Source organism: Coturnix japonica, chromosome 2 (genome assembly GCF_054131305.1).
Source record: "Coturnix japonica strain WE chromosome 2, WE-NBRP24, whole genome shotgun sequence".
Taxonomy (NCBI): Eukaryota; Metazoa; Chordata; class Aves; order Galliformes; family Phasianidae; genus Coturnix; species Coturnix japonica.
In genome coordinates, this window is record NC_140664.1 from 118,391,715 (window position 1) to 118,418,419 (window position 26,705).

The 26,705-nt window shown below is 39.7% G+C and overlaps 1 protein-coding gene across 4 annotated transcripts in view; it reads left to right on the forward strand.

Annotated features, from left to right (window-relative positions):
* Positions 1-26,705, forward strand: part of CALCR (calcitonin receptor) — a 136,001-nt gene that overhangs the window by 60,793 nt on the left and 48,503 nt on the right. For 2 of the 4 annotated variants that reach the window (XM_015853563.3, XM_085538624.1), the window contains exons 2-4: positions 7,632-7,719; positions 15,896-16,049; positions 19,560-19,670. In XM_015853563.3, coding sequence (XP_015709049.1) covers positions 7,672-7,719; positions 15,896-16,049; positions 19,560-19,670 — 313 coding nt within the window. In that variant the 5' untranslated portion in view covers positions 7,632-7,671. Of the gene's footprint in view, positions 1-2,887; positions 3,000-3,543; positions 3,645-7,631; positions 7,720-15,895; positions 16,050-19,559; positions 19,671-26,705 lie in introns of those variants that run through there. The other 2 variants (XM_015853562.3, XM_085538623.1) reach the window with 2 other exon arrangements.

The window sequence follows — 26,705 nt, forward strand, 5'->3', positions numbered from 1 at the left end:
GTTCGGCTGCCAGGTGGGGACAAAATGCTCTAAATGTGAGTCATGTGCATTTGATTTATAGCAATCCACTCACATGATTTTTCACACTTTATGTGATTTATATAAAAGCAGTGACATAATAAAAAAGTACAATATTTTTCCTTGTTACTTTGCCCATCCCATAAAATATTCACTTACTTCAAATAATCTAAAGGAATGCATGGTTACAAAAAAAAAAAAAAAAAGGACCAGTGGGAGTTTGCCTGGGGAAGGACTGAATGGAAAACTGAGAAGGAATTGGCCATGAGGAAATATCAAATAACGGTTTTTCTTTCCAATTAATGATCCAGCTGAAGGAAAACTTTTAACAAAATTTTCAATATATGGAGTCAAAAAAGTATTGATCCCAGAGGGAAGAATATCACATATGTGGTTGAATTCATCTAAATAAATAAAGATTCTGCCAATGTCATGCAAGAAAAAAATTGGGAAATGGAAAAAGAAACACCCATAAGTTCAACTCTTAGCATCCAGTTTTCCTTGCTTCTCTTTAACTCCTTATGCATGCATCCCAAGTGGCATCCCACTGCCTTGACATTATGTTCTTGTTCCACTGAATTTGTTAACCTCCAGAAGTGCTTTAGATACTCCCATTAATACTTTTGAGTTGGAATATGTTATATTTTACAGCTTTCCAGAATACATTTAAAATGACAACATCCAATCTTTGAGTGTATTGCAGACCTTGGGTACCAACTCCATTTAAGTATTTTACTAGTCCCCTCCTGAAATTTTATTTGTTTCCACTTTATTTTAAGCCTCCTAAGAACTCTTGGTCAACAACGAGAGAGAGATGAGGGGTGGCTTCCTAAGAACTAAAAACATATTTTCTTGGCTACTGGTTTATGATGGAAATCACCTCCTTTTGCATTAGCGATTGGAGGATGAAGAAGCATTGTATATGATTAACATTCAAACCATGTTTCTTGTGTTACATTTCTTTCAAAATATAGTTATTTGTCATTTAGTCATAGGATAGGTATCTTCCACTTTCTCTTTAGTGTATAGGATCACCTTGATCACCCATATGTATCTTGTGTTGGCTTTTCAAAACTTGTGATTATTCTAAGACAAAATTCAGCCAAGACAGCAGCTATTTTCTCTTTTTATTTTTCTATTTTTGTTCAGTTTATTGGCAAGGATTTGGTTAAAGGCAAATCTAGAGTTAAATAGCCTGTTCTTGTCGACTGGGTTTCAGTAGGAAAATGAAACTTTAAGTATTGCAGCTCCCATGCAATACAGATGAATCAATACAATATATTTATTTGGTCACTTGATCTGTGTAGGTCTGAAATTGCCTATTTGCCATAGCTAATAGTTTCCGTTTGTTAACACAGTACCCACTCAGCTCTACAGATGCAGTTCACTCTCTCTGCCAGGAAGGATAATAGAAATTAATAGTGATCTCCTAGAGTAACAGCTGGGTAATCATCAAGCAGATGGGCATTTGGTTCCCTGATAGTGAAATTATCTCCAAGACTACTAAAAGGAATGAGGGAAGACCCAACAAATTATGTAGATGCCTGCAAATATTATGTTGCAATGCCTTTTGGTGCCCAACACCGAAAATTGAGAATTTGGAACCTGTATTTCTCAGAAGGTTTTCATATGAAAACTTCAGGATGATCAGACAAAAGTTCAGACACAGCTCAAAGAGCTGTGTAAAAGTAACCAGTACATCTTCTGCCTTGCCTTACCATCCCGGATGTTTGACTAGAGGCTGTAAGGAGGTACATTTCTCCACCTGATACTGGTGATCACCAGCTTTCTGGCATAGGAAGCACTGAATAGAGCTCACCTTTTCCCTCAGAAATATGGCTGTGAGAAGATGGTGGTTCCAGTTAATCTACTGGCAGACCATTGTAGGCTAATAGTTAGAGCATGTGCTTAGGAAATAAGAGGGACTGGCTCTGTTTCCTTCTCACAGCTGAGATCACAACCATGGCATTTCTTTTGCCTAAATGGGCTGTTATTTCTGTGCTGCAGTGCTGGTCTGCACAGGACCTGGGATTATAGTAATGTGACTGCAGAGCTGACTCCTAGCCCAAAGCAGTATACTAAATTATGAAAGCAGAGGTAAAATGTCCAGATTGGAATGAGAAAATAATTTTAATACTTTCCCCCAGACGTGTTTGGCAAAACAAATGCAAGCTGGAAACTATGTGAAGGCACATGGATAACAAAGAGGTGACTGGTGATAGCCAGCGTGGCTTCACTGAGGGCAAATCATGTCTGGCAAATTTAACAATCTTCTATGATGGGGTAACATCACTGGTGGATAAGGGAAGAGAAACTGTTGTCATCTACTTGGACCTGTGCAAAGCATTTGATACTGTCCCACACAGCATCCTTCTTTCTAGATTGGAGAGACCTAGATCAAATAGGTGGACCACCTAAAGAATTGGCTGATCAGTTGCATTCAGAGAGTTACAGTCAACTGCTCAGTGTCCATGTGGAGGCTGGTGATGAGTAATGTCCCCTAGGAGTCAGTGATTTAATAACTTTTGTCAGTAACAAGGACAGTGAAACATCAGCAGGTTTGCAGATGACACCAAGCTGTGGTGCATTCATCGCTCAGGAGGAAAGGGATGCCATCGAGCGACACCTGGATAGGCTTGAGGGGTGGGATCATGTGAACTTCATTAAGTTCAGTAAAGCCAAGTAAAGTGACACTTACCTGAGCTGTGCCAGTCCCAAACTTGAATACAGGCTAGGTTATGAATAGGTTGAGTAACTCTGAGGGGGACTTGGGTGTTCTGGTGGGTGAAAAACTGAGTATGAGCCAACAATGTGCTCTTACATCACAAAGGCAACTGTATCCTGGGCAACATCAAAAGTTGTATGACCAGTAGGTGGGGAGAGTTGGACGTTGCTTTCTGTTTTGCACTACTGTGAGACCTCACCTGAAGTACTGCATTCAGCTCTGGGTCCCACAGCAGACAGACAGACTTTTGGAGCAGGTACAGAGTTGGCCACGAGGATGATCAAAGGGCTGGAGCACTTCTATAAAGACAAGCTGAGGGAACTGATCTTTTTCATCCTGGAGAGAAAGGGTTCTGGGGAGACCTTATGAACATTCCAGTACTTAAAGAGAGCCTAAAAGAAAGCTGGAAAGGAACTTCTTAAAAGGCTTATAGTGATAGGACAAGGGGTTATGTTTTTAAACTAAAAGAGAGTAGATTTAGATTAGATATAAGAATTAAGTTTTTCATGATGAGGTGGTAAGACACTGAAGCAGGTAGCCTGGAGGTGTTCAAGGCCAGGCTGGACAGGGCTTTGAGAAACCTGATCTAGGGAAGGTGTCCCTGGCCTTAACAAGGAGCTGGAACTAAGTGATCTTTAAAGGTTCCTTTCAAACCAAATCTTTTTATGATTCTCTGAGACAGACCTGCAGCCTCCTTCTTGGATCCAAATTCCCTAAGCACTCAGCAACAGGGGCTGCTGGTTTGCATGTTTCTTACCCACTTACCTCTCCCTGTGTTTTCTTCTCCATCTTTGGCACAGGTAGCTCAGGTCAGTGTCCTCCTGTGCTGAGTAGTAAAGTGCTCCTTGAATGGATCTACAAGTCCTAGTATTAAGAAACCCTGGAGATATTGGGGTTAAAGGTGAGTGTACAGCTATTATCCCCTGAGAAAACTGAACAGGAGTGACAACAAATCTATCTAAAGAACATGCTGGACGAATGAAGAGGTAGAGAGTGTATTTTCAGTTTGAAGGGGTAAGACAAGGACAGAGAAAGATATATTGTTGCGTCGCTCTCTTGTATTTGGTCACAAACCCTACTAGTCCCATTCTGTGTTGTTAAAATCTTCCTCCAAAGATATGTCAGCACTATTGTGAAGTATGGCATTGCAGAATAATCAGAGCAGAATAATTAAATGAGAAGTTTATCCAGTATTCCTCTCAAAAGCCTTTCTTTCTTATTGTTTCTTTGGACTGCAGCAAGTAAATGCTGATCTACTGCCCTCTCTTGAATTTTCATTCTTACACCTATTTCTGGCCCTCCTTGTTGGCCATGTTAGGCCACTTGTGCAAATGACTGAGCGGGTAAGGATGTTCCATCTTTGGATAACCCAGTGGTAATTGTACTTACAGCCCTGTTCAGTTTAATATTAAAACTAATAATCAGAACAGAGCCAAAAGAGATGACAATATCAAGAGAATGTTGTACCATTCTTCAGATGAGCTTCAGGACTAATACCAAGGTAGCCATGGTATTACTGTAATAGCCATGGTATTACTGTAATAGCTGAAGCAAGAGGAATATCTTAGTACATAATAAGCTATGCTACATTAACAGAGGAATACAGAACAATATTCTAGTTTAAAAACCAGACTGTGATTTCATACAGAACAATTATAAGCAACAGAGAATGGAAAATTAATACAATCATGGAAAAATACTGGGCTTTAACAATGTGCATATGATTAAATATGACTAAATATGAATGTTTTAAAACTTAAATGTATGAAGCACATTATATTATCTTAACATCAAGCAAGGACACTGCTGAACTTTACAAAAAAAAATAAAGAAAATGACAAACAGTAGAAGAACATGAACCAAACAGAGCCTAAAATCTGCTTGAGAACTTCAGCAAATGAAAAAATATCTGCAGTATTAAATCCCCATAATAATCATTCTTATATTAGTTCCAGTGATTTAAATAGCTATCAGCACGTTGTCTATAACTGCTTGTGTCCATTGCAATATGCATGATCTCAGGAAAACCTCATGCATACCTTGAAATATCTGCAATGCACTTATCATTTCAAAAGATTAAAGTGGCTTTGAGAGTAGCACAAGTCAGGTGGCAATATGTAGCCAGAATAAGGCAAAGGAAGGACTCTTTTTGCAGGTACTGTCACCAAAGCCTATGTCTGGTTGAGACATGACATTAGTATATACTAAGAACCAGGCTTCTTTCTGTGTTCATGGTAGAAGTAGATCCAGTGCTCCTTGGGGCTTTCCAGTCTCCTTTTCAGCAAGGAGGTTGTCGATGGCAGAAGTGCAAGTAGTATTTTTAGCACAACAGTCCCAAACTCAAGGCCTTGAGTGTGCCACTTTGCACATCCTATTATAACTATTATATCTATTATAAATATATCTATATTATAACTATTATATTACCTCTGAACCAGGATTGCTGGCGATGGGACAGAGGTGTGGTGATGCAGGTCCATCCTTCTGTCCGGAGGCCAATGATCCATCCCTTGGGGCTGCCCTTCCTGGGAATCTTTCTGCCTCCACATTATTCCTGATCTGCCCCTTGATCAATGCTTTTTACCTGCACATGTCTTTTCACTTCAAGATGTTCATTGTCCTTGATCCAGTAACCCATGCATGTAGTGCTTTAGGTCATTCTTGATGTTAGAGAAAAGCTATTTCTCACTCAGGGGCTTTATACTAGCATTGCTAAAGCCTGTTAAAATTGTCTCTGGAGAAGACTCCTGTGAAAAAGGAAGAAAAAACAGGTACTGGACTTCAAGTAGCATGTCAGCCATTCCTGTGCTTAGAGCTGGCTAAAAGAAAGACTAGAAATATCAAGATTATGTAAGACTTAGTGTGCAGAATAATTCTTACTCATTTACTCTTATGTAGTATCATATAGCACAGTCATCACAGTCAGCAGAGGGGAAAAATAATATGTTAAGTATTTTACAGATGGCTTTTTTTAACTGGGAGGTATGGGAGCAAGAGATATTTTAAATAGCTTCTCCAGTACATAGTGACAAACGTTCACAAAATATCACTTGACTAAAATTTACCTGCAGTTGCTGCTTTAATCCAACATAATGCTGTAAACACTTCTAGCACCAAGTGCAGGAAATTAGATGCATTGCGGGTAACTACAATTGCTATTGATTTTGCCTGTTCTTTCTAGATCACAATATTGCATTCATCTCTCTGCCATTTGTGGCACGTAGTGTGTTGTAAGACTGTCAACGGCTTGTAGGGCAAGGTTCTTTTGCCTATTTTTTAGCACATCTCTGTAGGTGCTGCAGAAGAGTCTAGCAGGGGGAATGCAAAAGATGACTGGCTTTACATCACACTACAGAAAGCTTTACAGTACTGTATAATTGTATAGACACATTTATGTATATATCTACTCACTGGGAAGCTGATCAAGACCCATTATTTATATGCTCATATATTTTTGACAGTTTTTGAACCAATACACACTGTGGGGAATAGAATACAGAAGATGGAAACAATTCCAGACATTTTCCTCATATCTAGCTGACCAATTTTTGCTTCATTTGAGTTATCTGTCATTGCTGATCAAATACAAATATGTGGCTGACAGCATAATTATGTATTATTTCTGTGTCATTTGCCTGTCCCATTACCTCCGGCACACCAGAATGCTTCTAGCAAGGCTCAGACAGTAATAAGGCTACTTCTTAACAGAGGCAGATCCTCTGAATTCTCTTTTCCATCATTCTATGTTTTATGTAACCTCAGTGGGACATGAAACACCCCTATTCATGGGATTATACATGCCGGTGCAATAGATTGTAGTGGAAGTGCCACATCTTTGTTATATTTTGAGATTGTTTCTTCTTCAGATGAGGACAATGACAACTGATTTTCTTCCCCACTGTAATGGGTGGCATTCCACACCACTTCACGTTGAGAAGAGCTACAGTTACAATGCTGTGGCAGAAACAAGAGTTGCACAAGGGATTGTTTTGCTCACTACACATACAGTAAACTAAGCTTCAAAGTCTGTGTGCCCTTCTCCCATTAAATTCCTGGGGTTTGGGCATGTCTGGTACTCAGGTAGTGAACCTATTCCATTTTTAAGATGCCTCAGAAATGAAGGTGTGGTAAGTATAGCTCCCTTGCTTACTGTGGCATAAAGGCCAGATGGGTGATGACTTAAAAGAGACAAAGAAAAGCAGAAAGCATCTGGTCCAGTTCCCTTCAAGCCTGTGGAGTGGTGTCTGTGCTGTGCTTATCTAGTACTTTGTGTGGCTGCAGTAGTCATTCTCAGTGATGGAAAGTCACAGCCATGTGTCTGTCTACAGTCCCACAGACCTGGCACTTTGGAGTGTGATATTCCACAGTCTTGCTCCTTTGCTAGGAAGTCTAACTTGAGGTGTTTCCAATTTGTCTCTTTTCCTGACACAGTGAGTTCTGTGGTAACCTACCTAGTGGTTACCTACCTTCTGGCTTTCTCTCACTCCATAAATAGGCTTTTTGTGTGGTCTATCTGTGCATCATATCTTTCTTTTTGGAGGGTAATTTTAAAAAATGTGCAGGTTCTTCATAGGTCTGCAGACATTTGGGGATTAGAAGCAGCAGAATCAGGACAACCAAAGTCAAGTCTGCAGGCAGAGAGGCAGTTTGATGTAGATACACTGCTGGTCATGTAGTAATGTGGAGCTGTATTTCATGACTGCTGACCTTAGCATCTGTAAGGGAGGCTGAAATAGAAGTATACCTGTCAAATATCGGCACACATGAGGCTGGAGGCACACAGATGTGCAGAATGCACTTGAAGTCTAAAAAGATGCCCATACACAAATACAGGAATTTATTGTTACAAATTCTAATCTTGATTTTGTTTTTGCTGTTTAATTCCCAGAAGGATCAGCTACAACGTGCCTCTGCAGGAAGATTCCACAATGAAAAAAACAACCCACAGCTGCTTCTTACTGATTATCCTTCTTACTGTAAGTAAGAGACAAATGAATGACACATGCCAGATTTAAACTTGTGGTGACGTTCAGAAAAATAAGGAGTACTGAGTGGTATTTGTTATACAGCACAGGTGAAGTAATGAGTTCCCTTCTTGATAAATTTTGATATAAGGTTAATAACATTCTGAGTAAGATAACCCATAAACATTTGAACTTGAAACCACTGTTCCCCAGTGAGATAAAACTGCAAGTCTGAAGATGGTAACGCCTGTGTTTTTTTTCAACTGGATTTGGAAACTTATGTGGTTGAAAACTTCCTAAATGTTGTGTGACTGAAAAATCACTGAAGTGATTTTGAATTTTCACTGTTTATGTTGGCTCTGGTCTTAGGAAAGCAAATGGCAAATATCACTATAAAGATTAGTTATTCAGTTCAAACACTACTTTCAACTGTTTGATCTCAATATTTCTGTTACTCCAATATATTCAACAGCTGCATGGCTGAGTAACTATTGTTCTATCTATGTAGCAAATTAATTTCTACTTGAGTAAATATCTCTCATGTAAGTTGAATTGTTTCTTTCAGCTCTGCTTGTGGAACCCCAAATGGTCAACAGGTATTATAAAATCAAAGATATTGCAGATAGTCAGAAATGAGGACACTATCCAAGTGGTCAGTCACACAGCAGCGAGTATATGTCTGAATGATGCTGCTGGGAATAAGCATCTCTCTGCCTCTGTGTAGTCTGAGCTCCTTGCATGCCTGATGCCACCTTATTCCTCAATGATATATTTGTCTCTGTATTCATGATGAAATTTTTGATTCTTATTACTCTTGATTGTATCTTGTTTGTTAGCTCCTCAGACCCCTCTGCTTCTCAGCTTTTCTTCCATTCATGTGGGATGAATATGGAATGTTGCTGTGTGTCCCTCATCAGCTCAAACACTTTCTGGTTATAAATTGTAGAAATGGGACTATAAGACACTCTGAGGAATGGCAGAGACCTCTCTCCCTGTTTCATTAGTTTCAGACTAGGAGAACTTGCCCAATGTGCTGTTTGCCTCTTAAATTAATATGGAGAAAAAGTAGGGGAGGGAAGCCGAGAACAGTAAGAGAACATGGAATAAACAACGAAATGAGATCATGGAGAATGCAAAAGAATAGCAAAGAATACCTTACTTGGGTAAAATTCTGAATTCATAGTTCAGGATCATGGACTTCAAACAAGGATGACCTGGAGAGCAGGAGAATGAACAGAGGAGAATTAACATTTTTCTGCTAGCTTGGTTTCAAAAATAATTAAGCCAGAATTAGTTAATGATTTGAACGATTATCCCTGTGCTTGGCAAAAATCTGCCTTGATATGTATCAGAGTATTCTGGTTTTTGTGGCATTTTGTGTCTGTTACACATAGCCCTGCAAGTGGTGCACGTAGTGTGCTGGCTGGAACATCATGCATGTTTAGAGATCTCTCAAAGCCAAAGGACCCATCAGAGACCAGATATCTTCTGTGCTTGAATAATCCCAATTGACCTGCATAACATAACAGGAGCCTTGGCAAAGAACAGTAAATCTTCCTGTAAGAAATCAAAGCCAAGTGAAGGAACAGTTCCAGATTATTTTTCTTCCACAATCAAATGACAGGACTGTAAATATTCTGTTAACTAAAATTGTCAACAGCCCTTACTGAGCATTTGGAGTGTTCTGCCCTACAGCATGTATTTGGAGGACAGTCTTGAAAGATTGGGCTGATCATCCCTCTAAATTAGATCTCTCATCCGTGGTATCATGCACACAGCATTGGTTCTGTCCTCCTTACATCAGTAGCCCAGGGCTAGGACTTACTGATTTAAGAAGCTCTGCAGTAAAATATGCATCCCCTTCCTTTTAGATAGCTTTATACTGGGTTCTTTAACTTCTGTCCTGTATGTGTAACTTAAGCGCAAATTTTCTTACATTTTCACTGCTCAAGTCACAATATTCCATCCTTTTTCACTGTGGTGGCCATACTGTGATCTTGTTAGACACCTCTTAGGTCAATTTATCTTCCAGTAAGGGAGAAGCCACAGCCATAGAAGGGGACTGTGAACAAGCTCTGTTTTCTTGATAGTAGTGCCAGAACACTGCTGTTAAATCAAATATGAAAAATATTTGGCAAGAGTCATCTTTCCAAAAATTTTTCCACCTGTAGCTGGTGGAAAAAAATATTTTTTTTACATTTTATTTGTGGTCTGTCATAAGGAAAGGGTGTCTTTCTTTCTCTTCCAAAAGGACCTTTCCCATTGTGCAGGATTTTCTAATTGCTCCTGGGTTCCCAGAGACAGTCCTACATCCATCCTTGCATGCTTGGTCCTAGAATCCATTTACAAGTACTCCATAGGTCCTCCTCCCTATATCTCCAGTCTTTAGACCTGTCCCAAGTGGTTTTGATACATTCTGATAGAAACTGTCTCTATTACCTATGTCACTTCTACACAGGCTAGTCAGCACTCTACTCTTTGTATAGGTCCGTAGTAATTGTTTTTTGCCAAACATAAACTGTTCAAAGCGCCTGTTGCTCCAAGACTCAGTTATTAGAAGTGGAGCTAATTTCTTATTGTCTCTGACTGCTCCCCTTGTTTTTGGATGCAGAATAATGGCAGTTCTTTCACCATCACCAGAGATTCCTTTGCAGTTCGGAGGGAATTCCTGTAGAAATTCTAACTGTTCTTCTCAGGCAATATTTCTTACTTCATTTTTGATACTGTCTATTTTTCAGTAATTACTGAGAGCCCCAGAATGTAACTGAGATTTGTTTACTCAAGTTCCTCAGTCCCCACGTGCTGGCAGAATTAGACCATCTCTTATGTGCACATTTCTCTCCACAAGATGGATGGAGCACTGGAACAGTGTGTCCAGGGGGACTGCTGAAAATGAGAGGGAGGAGGAAACAAGCTTGGGTCTTTTTCCTGTGTGACTGATCAATTTTACAGGACATGGAGATAAGGGAATTGTATTTTCTACCTCATTTTGTCAAGTAAAAATTCTCCTCTTGTGCCTGAAGATGGTAATTTGCTCTTGCCCTGTAAATGAGGATGGATGGAGTAGTTTTTCCTCATAAATTACAATTTTGTTGTCCTGGGCCAACCACAGAATACTCAGTAAGGACAAAATGAATGCTGCAGCTTCAGACCACACCATTATTCAATTAAATCCCTTTGACCAAGACTGTATTTTAAAACAATTTTGAGTAAAAAAAAAAAAACAAAAAAAAACCCAACCAAATCGTACAGTTTATTAAGTCCAGACCTGTCAAAATGTTACAAAGCCTCAGTCACTGAGCTGCTCACAGTCTGGTAAACTGTGTCAGATCCTGGAAGTCTTGTGAATAATTTCAGTTGAAACACGGAAAATTAAGCATGTGAATGCCTGAGTGTGATTTTAGGTAAATACAAAAACTGGCATATTTTGGAACACAGCTGTGGTTTGAGTCTCCAGAAGCCACTTAGAAAGATCTTTATCTCTGTGATGAGGGCATGGCTCATGGTGCAGGCATCTCACCCTTGCAACAGTGATATGCAGCAGCGAGGTGCCACAGCCTGCTCTCCCCCTTAGCTACGGTTGTGATACAAAGCAGTGAGGTGCCACAGCCTGCTCCTTCTCTGCATAAGGCTCTTCCTACTTAAACAGTGGTTACTCCAACATCTGGTGTAGAGCAGGTACCAGCCTTTGGGACCAGGAGAGTGCTGACAAAGCAGTGGGAAGGGCATGTTTTGCTTTGTAGCTGTGAGTTGCTTCAAGCTGCAAAGGACTTGCAAATTCCAGAGCTCTTCTCATGTAATGAATATTTGGGGTGGTACACTGCTGATGATTAAGACTCACTGAAGGTTATTTTGAGAATTTCAGTCACTATCTGCAAGCAGATTTTCAGGAAAGAGAAAGGTTGTGTTTACCAAAGATTCCAGAGTGAGCTGGACATTTTTGTCTCCATTTTTGCTTTTTAACAAAATAAGATTGTTGCTATGCAGCTGATTGCTCTAAAGAGGTGTCTTGCAAGATGATTAATTAGAGCTGCATTCAAAATCCCTGAAGCATTCTGCAGCCTTCCTCTATGCTCACAGTCTGCATCACATTGTCCTGAGAGTAAAGTCTCCTCATTTGAGGTAGTACTGACCTCACCAATGGAAAAGAATTGTAAGAGAGGGTTACAAGTTGCTTTCCATTAAAAGTGCCTTGTCTTCATCTATGTGGGTGATAATCTTTTGCTCTTATACATTGCCACCAAAATCTGCAGTGTAAGTTATATGAGATATAGCTATGAGGTGTTTCATCCTTCTTCAACAGCAATTGAATACAAGAAAATTCTAACATTGGATGGTTTGATAAAACATGTCATTTTGAGGCATTTCCTCCTAGCAGTTGTTGTCTGCTGTTTCTGAGCACCTTTGTAATGAATAAGAATCGTTATGTTTACTGAATGCCTTCTGTTAATGACCTTCCTAAGGCATCACAGTGCTTTTATTCTCTGTTCTGTCACTGGTAGCTGTGAAATGTCTCTCAAACACAATCAAGGTGCATCAGGGGCTCTGCAATGAGGCTGAGCCATGCTGAGTTCTTGCTTGAAGGTGTGGTGACTCAAAGAGCAAGAGTTAAGTCACCCACTAAGTGGTGACTAAACAGAGCACTTTTAAAAGAAATGCATCAAGCATATTTTTGAACTATTAAAATCAATAATAAGCAGCTGTAGCATCCAGATTGTGAAATACATTTTGACTGAGCTCAACAGTAAATTTGCAAAATTTCTGTATTTAATGGAAGGGGGAAAAATCGAAAGGAAAGAAAGCTGCAAATACAATATTTTCAAATGTCATGTTTAGTCTAGCTCCTTGATGGTGGAAGAAAAATATTTGGGAATGCCATTTTATCTCATCCAGTGTTTTGTGGAAAAAAAAGGTGAAATTTATGCTTGCTTTATCTGGATTCTGTCTTTCAGAAATGGGCACAATCTTGCACAGGTTAGTAGCAGGTGTCTGTCTTACAGAAACAGGCATTATTTGCTGATCTTCATATAGTTTAATAATGGATCCAAGTTGTTTTTCTAGATCACTTTGTCCATTCTAGGTTTAAAGTGAACTTCAGCATTCCCAGCGGCCTGTTCTTTCTCTTTGTTATGAAAATTCATTTTCTTATAGCAGTCATTTGTCACGTGGTGGCTTGGTGGTCGTATGTATGACGTCATTTACTTGGACTTCTAGGAGTGACATCATATGTACGGCTGCTAAACTGCTGCATGGGACATCACTTAAACATTTTTCTTCTGAAGAAATCATAACCAATCATTTTCAGGCTATCGACACATCCTGTTTATTAAGTTGTGGAATATTGGTTTCTCTTTAATAAAGAATATTTGTAAATGAATAAGCCATTCCTTTATTCTATCAACAGAATTTATACTTCCATCTGAAGTATAAATCCAACTTGATGGATGGATGGGAAGGGTTTTAACTTGCAGTAATGGACTCCAAACATTCAAGATAAATTAATAATATCCAACATCAGAACCGTGGTAAGATCTTTGTGTGATTGATCCGCAGGAGCATGTGGCCGGATCACCATCCCACTGAGCTGAATGGGAGTTCTGCCTCTGGCTTTGGGGTGAGAGGGCACTAGGCTCCGCATACAAGAGTACTGGTGGATGCACACTCCTTTTGTGTGTGGTAGTAAACAGAGGTTTAATTCCTCATCCTCCTTCGAGCCAGCAGTTCTGTTTTTATTCAGCTGAAACGATAATTTGTTTCAAGGCAGAATAAAATATTGTTCAAAATTCCGTGGCTGGTTTCTCAAATCCAGGCAAAAAGAAATGAGTAATCAAATGGATGAGTATATCTTAGGCACATCCCAGATGAACAGTACCAGTAACACACCTACACATAACCCTGTAATTTGATTTCACACACAAGCTTTTACAGTTACATCAAAGGTGCATGGAAATGTGAGTGTGACTAACTCAAAATCTGATTATTCAGATTTGATAAGTAAAAAATGAGATAAATGTAAGGGACTGATATAATGTAATGTTAATATTCAAGTCTTTATCCAAAGTTGCTTTACTTTTACAGTTGGCCATTAAATGATTTCCCCTGATGAAGCAATCATTTCTATTGGGGTTTTGTGACACATTCTCATCTATATTTTTAATCTCTGTAAGTGAATTCCTGGACCAAATGTGGGTAATGGGAATTATTCTCACAATTTCAACTGTAACATGATTGCCTTGCTCAAAGGTAGCAGAACGGTTATGTGGTTGAGCACTTTAAATAACTTAGTGCACAATCCAAAACATTCATCCTGTCTACCACCACAGGAAGTCTCTGCTCCCAAATAGTATTCTCATTAATCTATGCCTAATAAGTGCTATTTCCTTCAGGAAGTAGATTCCTCCCTTACATGTGGCAAATTATGAAACTGACTTTGAAGAGAAGGATGTTTTTTCTCTCTTGTATCTCATTCCCAAAAATTTCCAGCCCTGGTTTACCAACTGTTACATCTTCACCAGTTAAAAGACAGGAATGACTGTCTGACTCCGTTTCTTACTTTTGATTCCAGTGTATATGTTTTTATAATGTGCAATCTTGGGAAAAGCCTTTCCTTTCAAGAATGGTGGATAATAATGACCCAAAACAACTTAAGAGAAGGGAAAGGTGTTTCAATGCACTTTAAAAGTACTTACAGTTTCTATCTGTGTAGCTGGCATTTGCCAATTATCATACAGTTGTGTTGTGCTTTACTCTGTACAGGTAGGAAACAGATAAGAAAAAGAAACTGCAATTTATGACCAGTAACTTCAGTCTTTCTGGTTGTATTGTTAGTGTGAATTGGTCTTGTTCTGTCAGAGCGAGCTGAAGAACAGACCATCTCCTTGCAAAAAGAAAACAAAAGTCAAATAGAAACATTGCAAAAGAAAACTGGTAAACAGTAATTTAAGAAGTCACTTCATATTTGAACTTTCAAATCTGTCATGATTTTTGATTGTACAGCTCTACATGCCTGCTTAATGATCTGTGTACAAGCATTTTACGTTAATGTGAATCTCATAGGCTCAAATGTGCCTAGAAGGTGATCAATATAATCTGAAGCATACTCCTAAAAGTCCTAAACTTACTCTTTCCTATATACATAAAATACTGTTAAAAGTACTGATGTTAGTAACATTACCTGTATGGCCTGTCTAGAGAAATGCAGGCTTTGAATAAGAAAGATCCTCAATAGCTTTAAAGCTGTGGGCTTGTGGGAGTCCTCAGTTTTGAAGGAGACTTCAAATAACTCTGTATGCACTTGCAATAGCTTAAGTATAGCTTTGCATGTAAAAAAAGTAGAGAGTCATGCAAAGAAAGTGCCACGGCCACATTGCTTTTGCTTGGGGAATCTGAAGAAATAACCCTTTTCTATCACCTTCCCAAAGAGAAGTATCCTGATACAGAATTGAAGCAAAAGAGCTTTAACAAGAACACCCCACACTCATTTCCACCCCAATTCACAGACCTGGGCTGTGCAACAAAGGAGTGGATGAAAAGAGAACAACTGATCTTTCTGCCTGAGATCTTGGCCTTCCATAGGCAGTGGTCCTTCTTTGTGCCCTTCAGGCTGCTTGGAGTGGAATCCTTCAGAAGAGGCCACTTGATCAAAGAGGACTTTTCATTCAGACTCGCAGATTTGGGGGAACTTTGCTTAATTAAGAACTAAGCTCAGGTTGTGAGGCTTAAACCCTTTACCCTGGCCCTAACAGTTGTTGAGGGAGCTCAAATTAGGAAGCAGAAAACATGAAAAAATAGTGTTTCTAGCCTGTGGCACTGACTGGGTAATCTAGAGAAAAATCAGCACAAGTGGGAGCGAGTACATGGGTATAACATTGGACAGATACATACAAATTTTTTTGCAGGTCACTAATCTAAATGGAAATATTTTAAAGACTTTATCTAGTATTTAATGGTTCTTTCTTTTGCCAGGAATAAAGGGCTTGGTTAAAATCTGGAGCTTATAGTGAAGTAAACTTAGTTGAAATTGAGCATTTACTTTGAAAGCACTAAGGTCTATCATAATGCAAAATATGCAAATAAAAGGCCTTTGAGGAATGCACAATGAAGTTTTCTGACCTTCTTTTGTAATTTATTTAGTTTTTTATCCTACTGGCTTATTCAGTGTTACTAACAGCTTTTCCTTTCTGTACAGAGAATCGTTCCAAGTCTTACTGCTACTGTAAATTATACTGATCCTACATTAGAGCCTGTAGTAACTGAAAATTCAGTCATACGACAGAAGATAATAGATTCACAGTTCAAATGCTATGAGAGGATGAACAGAGCTCCTCCATATAGGAAAAAAGGTAAAGATTAAAAATTCTTTTTTTATATTACCATGTTTGTGTATATCACTACAAAGAAGCATTTTGTTCTTTATGCTAACCTGTGTTTTAACTTGGGGTGCAGCTGCCTTCCGGTAAGCAGCAGTCAGATTCACACTAACTTACTGTTCACTGAGATGCTAAGGAAAAAGAAAGGCTAGAGTGAGCCCAGGGAATGAGCGGCTCTTCCTTCTTTCCCATACAGATGGTACCCGCATCATGTAGATGAAGTGCATTGCTGGCTCAGGGCTTTGCTGCTTGAATTTTTGTTCTGTTCCTTAGGTAGTTAAGTTTTCCAGATCTGTCAGTGCAGTACCTCATGGTACTGTTACACAAAGATGTGACCATGAACAGTGATATCTTAAATATAATAACAGTCTTGCTTTGCTCACTTTTTTTGCTTTCCTGTCTGTCCTGAATTAACTGAGAACTGTTGCACTCTGTACCAACACAAGTGTTCCAGGTCTTCCATATTCAACAGTAACAGTAGTAAAAAGAGGTTTATAAAGTACTGAAGGCTATTACCAAATAGGAGACACGTGTTAAGATCAATAAAAAGGAAAATGACAAATAATAGTGGTGCAACAATGGCATACAGTGAATGAAGAAGCCTTTCAGGCTGGGACTGAGGGTTCTCTTCTGGTCACGTTTTTCAAAGAAAATAATAAAGAAACTACCAGGAAGCTAGAGAAAAAATACTTGAGGCATAGTGGCAATTTGTTCAAGTAAAGAATCATAATGTCATAGAATCACAGGATCATTAAGGTTGGAAAAGACCTCTGAGGTTGACTGTCGACCCATCACCACACTGGCCACTAACCCATGTCCCTAAGAGCAGAGACTGAGGGCACTGTTTAAGAGAAGTTATATCGGAAAAAAATCACAGTAAATGAGGTAGAGATAATGCGTTGTTGAGGTTTTCTTCAGTATAAGAACAAAGGCATTTCTGTAACTCTTTATGAGATTTTATTGATGTATGTAAAAGTCAGTGACTAGATGTTAAGATCCTCAGGCCTTGATGCAGAAATATTTGGGAATGAATGTAGAAATGTAGAATGTAGAACCCTTTGATTCAAATGAGTTTTCACTTAGGCCAATGATGGGAGAAGCAAACAAACAAAGACCAACATGCAAGTATTTAAATGGGGCAATAAAAACTGTCACGTTTCAGACATAAACAAGCCTTTAGGTGCTGGCCTGTTCTCTGCACAGATTACTCATTTAGTCTCCAGCTCTATAAATATGTAATCTTTGCATTAATCTATAGTTCTAATCTATTCCCTTTCTTTCTTTTCTATTTTTTACCCCTTCCACATGTAATTTGTTGCAAAGGGCTGAAGTGTTTCCCCAACATAAATGATTCTTGTTTCATATGATGTCCTGGTGGATTCTCCAGGGCAGGGCTGTGCCAGGAGGACAGCAGCAGCATCCCAGCAGCCATCTGACACAGCTCAGCAGTACCTGCGCTCCTTCAGCTGACAGCTGGGTTTCAGTGGTGCCACCGGGGAGTGTTCATAGCAACATGCATTTAATGCATTTGTAACACAGACTGAAGTTAATAAGTGAACAGGGAAAAAGGCCAACACTACTACATTACATTAGTTGTGTTTTCACCATGGTCTTGTTTCTGTAAGTCACAACTGAATTACAGAATCCTCATCAGTCCTTCAACATCTATATTTCATAATTATTAAATATATTTCATAAACAGAAGGAAGTGAGCAAGTGTCTGAGTCTCTTAGCTGCAAATTTGAAAGGGAGGATGTATGAGACAGTTAATTCCCTTAATGCAAAGAACTGTTGGGGTGTCTCCTGAGAAGAAAAGCCCAAGATCTCAGCTGAAGGCATCTACTGGGTGCACCTTGCCTCTTTCAAGGTATAACTGATGAGCCACAGAGAAGTAATGAAATGTAAAGCTCAAGCACATGGGAATGCCTGACCATCCTGCACAGCATTCCCTCACTCGCTCCGAAAACACAATTGTTCTGGTCAGTGATTCAGCAATATGTTGTTCACATCTGACTTCTGTGGTTTATTACTTAGACTGTTTGAATTGCTACAGGAGTTCAAAAACATATATATATGTGTATGTTAGTGTATACATATTTGTATTTATGGGCATATGTATATATATACCCTGTCCCTGACCTTGAAAGACACATTCCACATTGTACGGATCTTGCTTTATAAGGCAAGGCAAAGGATTTAAAATTAAAGCCTGAAATCCCTACCAGCTTCATTCTGCTGTGTCTTGCAGATACAAACTTATGTTGCAAACATTTTTTCCTCTTCTTTGGTATTACAAAACGATTTCAAATGTATCTCAAAAACAGAGAACAAAAGAATGCCTGAAAGATAACAAACAGCTGATACAATGGCTTGCTAATAAAGTGAACAGGCAGCAATAGCATATCTGACTTGATGATGGCAAAATATCTGTGCACGAAGTCTAACCTAATGAAGAAATAGTTTTCATAAAAATATCCCTTTTCCTATGCATCTAAAATGGAAAAAAAGATAATAATTTCTAAATTTTTATGCTTTCCATTTTAGTTCACAGCTATTTCAACTTAAATTAACAGTCATCATTGAAAATTTCAACACTGAAAATGCAATTTAAAGCTTTGTAACTCTAATGCAAATATTATGTTCCTTTGCAAAAGTTTAAACAAAAAATCTCATCAGATCAAAATTCTAAGGGTATCAGAAGCAATTAGTTGCTCATAACTTATTAACTGTCAAAGGCCATTAAATGCCTTCTCTGTAAGTCTGTCAAAAACAACCTACATGGTGATAGCAGCTAGTCTGAAAATCCCTCGGGACCAGAGCACAAAATAGTAAAGTACATCTTCTCACTGTATATCTCCTTAGCCCGTCAGTCATGTTGGTTAATACCTTTCCCCCAACAAAATTGATTTTACATGAAAAATAACCAAGACGTATTTTTGGGGGATCCTTACGTGTTCTTTGCATAAATCCACAGTGAGTGGGGAAGTTGTGTTTTTGCAAGCAGTCTCATACTGCAATTTCTGCAGACTACATTATATAACATCTCTCAGATGGGAAGCAAGAAAGAGCAGTATTCTGCCTCCCTCTCTCATCTACTTTGTCTTTTGTGTGTCTGGGAACAATCCTTGTAGTGGACACAGCCTCAGGAGTGCTACCTCTGCAGAAGGGAACTTACAGGGTCCTGTCTGCTACGACTGATAAGGGTAAAGAATAGGAATGTGTAGGTTCAGACCCTACACTCAAAGCTCCATTCAGTAGCCTTTAAAACATCAGTTTCCAGTAACATTAACACCACTAACATCTGGTTGGCTAAACCAAGTACTTTCTACTACCTAAATGCCACTCCAGGTGTATCGATAACAAGGGCTTATATTGCAAAACCACTTTATTGTCTGCAGATAGCAAGGTTCCCTGGGAGGCCAGAACAGAATGGGCTAAGGAGTGATTGCTAAATTGACTACTGAATTCCTCTTCGACATCCAGGTCTGTTCTGCAACCGAACGTGGGATGGCTGGCTGTGCTGGGATGACACGCCTGCTGGCAGAATCACTGCTCAGAACTGCCCAGATTATTTTCCAGACTTTGACCCAACTGGTACGGTACTTAATTTTATTATCTTATCTTTCAAAGGAATATTCATGACCTTGAGTGGAAGCATAAAATCTAAGTCTGGCTGAAATGAAAATATGTATAGTCTTCAAGTCACCCAATTTATGTATTTTCATTTGTATATTATTTTAAGTGCTATATTGATGTGAACAGAACTGCTGGAGTTACGGAACCTTTTTTTATGAAAATAGATTTGAACACCTCATTCTAGATTTTTCTATCAAGGGGAAGATGATAAAAGTACTCGTGAAATATATATCAGAATCTGCTGTTTTTACTGGAAAATATTTTTTGGAAGAAGATTAGCAGAATTGATATTCTTTCAACGTTCCAATTGTTTGCCGAATTCCTCATGGAAGTGCCAGCAGCTCTGTGGGCAAAGAGAAGTAAATCAAGAATGTTTAAACAGATAAATAAAAGGGAAAAAATCAAGGACAGAATTTTTGATGAATAGTTATGAAGAAATATTAGGTGCAAATAAAACTCCACAAAGGATTTTGCCTGAGGAAAGACAAAACTGTGTGTTCAGCTTTCAGGACTTACTGCTTATCAGCAGCGCTTGAGGCTCCAGCATCCTCAGTCAGCTGTAACCACAAGTCCCATAAATGTTTGTGCTCAGGTGAGAGCTGAAGGCTTACGGTCCTGAGGTTGCGTGTCCTTTTTTTCTATATTCACTGCAGAAGTGCCATGAAATCTTTTGGTTCTTCCTGCATTTTTTTTCATGGTATCATCCCCAAATGGCTAACCACTAACCATCTTGATTTATGAATACTCCATATGTTCCTGTAAATGTGCTGTGGAGGACAGCACAACAGCCTCCCACTGCTCCCAGGTGCCCACCCCACCTGGTTATGGGCCCAACCCTCTAGCTGCTGCACAAGCCACCTACTCTCAGACTGCTGCTTGCCTGTCTCCAGCAACTTGTTCTGCACTAATCACCCCATTCCAGCAGCACTCTTCAAAGTGACACTTCAAGCCATCCTTGAAGCACCTCTCTCTGCTTATTAATGTGTATTAAAGTTGAGGACTGTGACGCGTTGGATTGATTGCAAAGGGCTCTTTAAGGTACCAATGTGTGCTACAGAGCCTGGCCCACGCTGTGTGTGTGTTCCAGTTTTTCTTTCCACTGTGCTTAAAAGCTTGCAGGTTTGGGATTTTTTTTAGTGTTCCTGTTATCTGTATGAAGCCACAGGGGGCAAGAATCCTCCTTCAGCAATTTCCTGCTGATCTATCTGCGTTCCGGTGCAGGAGCAATACATTCAGCCCCCTAAAGTCAGCATTTCCCCTTGGCGCATCCCTCTGCTCACAGGTGGCACATCCGCTTGCCTCTAGGCTGATGGCCCCACTGCCTGGCACCATTTCTGTGCCTCTGAGGCATCTCTGCACCTTCTGGTGCAGCCAGAGCTGCTTTCCTATAATGTCTGCCAAGTACCCCATGTGTACTACAGCTGCAGTGTAAAGCCAGCATGAAGCCTGCCTCTACGGGTGTCTGACTGTCATGCAGGACCTTAACAAAGTAGTAGGAAGACAAGAAACGGTGGGAGGGAGAGGAAATCTTTCAGTTGCTAATGGAACTGGCTGCCACTCAGAGGTGTCCAAAACCACAGGTTCAGCTGTCTTGAGAAAAGCCTAACAAGTTCGTGTCACAAGTCATTTCTGTGTTGGGTATAGCTACATTTTCTGCTGAGAAACATAAAATTAATCCCAAGGAACAATGATTTTATAAGATGAAAACCACAGTGCCTGTCAGACTTCCTTCTCATTAAGGCTCTGTGACATCAGACCACCTCAGCATATATTTGAGGCATGCAAGTAGTAAGCCCATGGGCTTCTGAAAGAAGTATCTCCTGTTGTACCACTTATTGCTGTCCTGATACCTGCAGAACTACTGACTCTTAATTCCCCAGTGTCTACATGACTTCTTTTTGGGGCCATGCATAGCCTCAAGTCCTGGAATAAAATGATAGAATTCAGCTTTCTTTTTGTGCTTTGATGCATATCATTTGCAACTGGAAAAGTCGGTTATCTGGTAACCTAGGATCACATCTTCCTCCTATCTGCACCTGGGTGCTGCATAACAGCTTGCTGTACCTGAACCCCAACAGCAGTCAGTATTAAAGCCAAGAAGTTGTTAGTGGGTGTAAATCAGGATAAATCATAATCTGGGGAAAATGGCACCTAATAATGACAAGGAAAGAGATCTCCAACACGCTTAGTGCTCAGTTTATTTTCTGTCTGACAACTTCACCACTAATTCAACCAAATGTAATTCCACTTATCTCACTGAATGCATGTCAGCTCATACTAGATAGAAATCTAGAAGACAAAGGACCACAGTTGTAATCCTGCTAAGTCCTCTAACTAGGGCTTCCTACACTTCTTTTCCCTCCTGACAAAGCTCTATCCTGTGAAAAGAAGGTTGTATCTTAAAGCTAATGAATATAAATTCTTCTCTACAAGCCATTTATTTTTTGAATAAGCAAATTGCCTTTTACAGCAATCTGTTTTTCACATTGACCAGCACGTGCAATGTGGTAATGCATAAAAACAAATCGTTTCATTGGAAAAATGTAAAGAGTTCTACTGGTTAAGCTCCTCTGCCAGCAGGACATTCATTGTCACATCTGCTCCTGACTGAAGCCCTGAGCAGTGCTGGATTTTGTACCCCTGTAGTGAGACAACATGCACAGTTTCCCTTGAATAGTACTCTATATTTCTATTTTACTCAGGTTAAAGTCTGGTATAATCCCTATTAAATGGTTTCAAGTCACACTCATATTTATAGGAATTGAAAGAATAGAATTTGATATGAATATATAGTATGTAATTCATGCAGTTAATACTCTTGCTAATAAAACAGAAAGGAAATATACGGTGGATGCAATGGCATTCCATGTCAGATGGACTGGGGCCCGGTGCTGAGCAAGCAGAGCCTGTCGGGTCTGAGGCAGAGCACTGTATTTTGCCCACCTCCCTGCCTCTGCACTGTGACTATGATCAGGATGAATTTGGTGCAGCCATGTACAGCAGTGCAGCTAGATGGATGAGTTGTGTTGTGAGAGCATTACCTTCTCTTCAGGTTGTTCTTTCCCTCCTTTTTGTCCTTTGGCAAAATATAGTGGCTAGGAGCAGAACCTTCTAAATCAGCTGAGTCCATGATCTGAGGCTGCTTCTAGCAAAGATTCTCTCAGTTCTGCACTTTGGATCCGTTCTGTAGACCTTGCAACTCTTTATGTGGCTCTGAAAGAAGGAATATCTAGGAGTGAATCCCCTTGCTCTCTTCTAGTGCCCTTCACAAGCTTCCAGTGCAGTTTGTGAAAGATTTTGTTTTTTCTTACAACATATTTCTGAAGAAATAAGGAAATCAGGACAAGCCCCCTGTGCAGAGGAAAGGTGAGCAGATCAGTTTGTTCTTGCTGATCCTTTTGGATTTAGCTGCTATGACACTTGCAACCACAGGGAATGAGGCTGACAGACACAGGCACACCCTTCTCACAGCTGGCAAAATGCAGAGAGCATCCAGCAGAGCAGGATGCCAAGTTGAGATGTGTAGTCATTGCAGATGAGAAACCACTTCCGCAAAGCAGTGAGAGAGAGGGACCCTCTGGGTCTCAGCTGCAGCTCCATGCAGGCAGGGAGGCCATTTCCCAGGCATCCCTAATCTAAGCAGCTTCTCAGCTTCAGCTTCCCCTCCTCGATGCCCACTCCATCATGGGCTCCTGGCAACTCAGCAGAGTGCCTTGGTGTGGCAATATGCTGGAGCTGATGACAGGTGTACCCAGCCCTTCTCTGTATTTCTATCATGCTAGGCATCTCAGCAGCTGCACTGGAAACATTTGTTATTCTCATAGTGCATAATTTGACTTTATTCTAAAATCTCCAGTTTTGCAGAAAAGGCATTTTGATGATAGTGAGAACTCTCCACTCACTGGGACAGTGGAACTGGAATTTTCTGGGATTTCCATTGTACTGTTTCAGACAATTTTTTTTCATTTTTGAAAAATTTTCTTCTAGAATATTTTACTGAGAAGGTAAGTAAATAAATCAGATGTGTTACAGAAGTATCAGCTATCCCCTCATCTGCAGAACTTAACTACTGTGCAGCTCAATCCAAACAAACAGTGGCAAAGAATCCAGTGTCTGGTATGTGCTGAGCATGCACTGCAACAGAGGGATACATTTTTTTTTACTTCCAGCATATAACTCTGCAATAAAATAAAGAAAAATGGAGTTGACTCTTTTAACATCTGCTAGCCATAGAGTTCAACTAATTGTAAAAGGACCGTTTGATTATTCACGTTTGTTCCGCTGTTATTGGGTTAAGATATTTGTTACATATAAATGGCTGAGTTGCTTTTTATGAGAATTTGATTCATAAAAGCATCTTTGCTAGCACAAGCAGTAACACATGCAAAACTATTATTATTGGTTCGTCTTTTTAGAAACCTCATTATTCCAGTGAAGCTGCCACGGTAGCTCAGATTCTCTCACCCAATTTCCCAGACAGCTCCTGAAGTGTCTGTCCTTTTTAGCTAACTACAAAGAGCCTGCACAACTGCCTTTGAGAAGATCCATAACATTAGGGTAGCTCAGGTCAGATGAGACGAATCCTACACAGTGCCACCATTCTTCCATTCTGAATAGTGTGATACTCAAATGGTACCCTATCCAAGCGGACAGCATACAGAGCCTAAAAAATTTGTGTTTACAAAGTATTTCAGTAATCTTAAAGGATACATTTCCACTTTACATTGCTAGTGTGATCTTACTCATCTTTATGCACTTGAGTATTTTTTTAGGGCTTACTACAGATTGTTCTGGTTAGTATAAAACACATATTCCAAGGTTCCCAATCATGTATCTGCTACTGAGCTCTCAGAGAAGAACTTGCAGTAGAACAGAGCTTCATTTCTTCATAAAATTAGAATTTTAGAATAAATGTTCTACCAATTTAAGTTATTGGAATGGACAGCATGAAGGTAGTCTAATTTCCCCCATATCAAGCCTCAAATCTCAAATTAATACAAACACTGTGAAAATTATTCAACAACAAGTCCCAGTGACTAAATGCATTGTATCTCACGAGCACCACAGGTGAAGGACACCTAGGTACCTAATCTAATCCTCTTTGTTTATGATCTACCTAAGCAGTGAGCAAAAATGTGAAAAACTGTCCCTTGTATTATAAACATTATCCCACACTTTTTATCAATCTATCATTTTTAATTAAATATTTTGAAAACACACGTATCATATTTAGTGGGTGTATCACAGTTGTACTTAATGATAATACGACCCATACCATGGGATTCTGATCTCCTAGTTCCATTTTCCAACAGCGTTACAGCAGGAAATCAGTGGGCTGTGGCAACTTCCAAAGTAGGATCAGTTGCATTTATCTGGCTTCAAGGAAAACTATGAAGCAGCAGATTCATCTCCAACTTACAAAGGTCACATTAAACATAGGCAGTGTGCCTACCTAGGCATTAAAGTACAGAGATGATAGATGGTATTACCATCATGCTCTATAGTATATTAACAAAAGCTGCTCATTTTGCATGGTATATAGGATAGCAGGTACAATGTTTGTACACTGTGTTCCATGGTAGAGTAACCATTAATCTTTTATCTATGACCGAACACTTTTTCCAGCTTTAGAAAATATCTGGCAAAGAGTACAACAAGAACATTGCTACACAGGCAGCCTGAGATTATCTGCAAGCTGCAGTGATGGAAGGCTGAGATAGCATGTACTGTTCCTCTTTGTATTGCTAATGCACGTATTGATTTTCAGCAAGTCCCTCAAAACAATGATTTGAAGCTCAGGGTAATTTCAAAAGTATGCTGTGTTCTGTAGGATCATCTTCTTTGTGCAGTAGTACTATACAAAGTGCATGTCTAGTCAGAGGAAGATAACTCAGTCCACATAACGCTTACCCTGCCAGTATAATCGACTGCTTTTCTCAGCGTGTAAAGAGGGAATATGAATCTTCCAGGTTATGAGAGACATTAATCATCAGAGCTGACTAAGAAACGCAGATGTTGAACGCAAGAAATGAAAATGTGTCTGATCAAACAGTAACTGGCTCTTTAAAAGTAAATTGACTGGAAATGCTGATAACCTATGCATAAGGTCAATAAAATCACAAAGCTACAATAGAAAAAGGGATGTCAAGACAGACCCCTTAGACTGCCAAAAAAAAGTCAAACTTGAACTGCTGCATATTTAATAAATAAACAGTTGTGTCACTATCTAAGAAAGCATCAAATAATTTAAGCTTCTGATTGTAGCCGCTGTTGTTACACAGACAAGTTTTCCACAGATTCTCCTATGGCTAACAGTTGTGGGGAAAGCCAAAGGAATTAGTACTAGACTTCACAGGTGATTAGAAGTGACTGTCTGCATCCCTGTATCCTAGATTTCCAAGCCAGAAATGCAGATGCAGCCTGGAGGATGCCTGCACAACACACATTTGTGCTCCCAGACACCCCCTGAGCTATCCTAACGGTGCTGCTACTGCAAGAGAAGGACGCATGTAATGAAGCATGGACCTGATGGGCACTGGAGAGGGTGCCAGTGTCACCTGTGGCAGACATGCATAGAAAAGCCAAACACACATCTATTCAAGAATAGAGCCTGCTTATATCTGTGTTTGTAACCTTGGGGGCAAATCAGCAGTGATCCTGCCTACTGCTGGCACAGAGTTTGGGCAGACCCTTCCAGCTGTCTGCAAAGACACACCACTGATGTTGGGACTATTGCCATCACCAGCACCTGAGCTCCAGTTCATGTACTGCTTGCTGCCCTTTCCCTATACGTCACTTTTAACTAATTACTCAATTATTCCCTGTAAAACATGGAACCCTACCACAGGACATGATTTATTAGAGTTTGTGGAGGAATACTGGCACCTCACTGGGAGTACCAGTTTGAGCAAGTTTCAACAGCCTCTTTAAATGAATTATCAACATGGAAATAATTGCATCTGAGTTAAGGTTGGGTATATATACTCTGTTGCA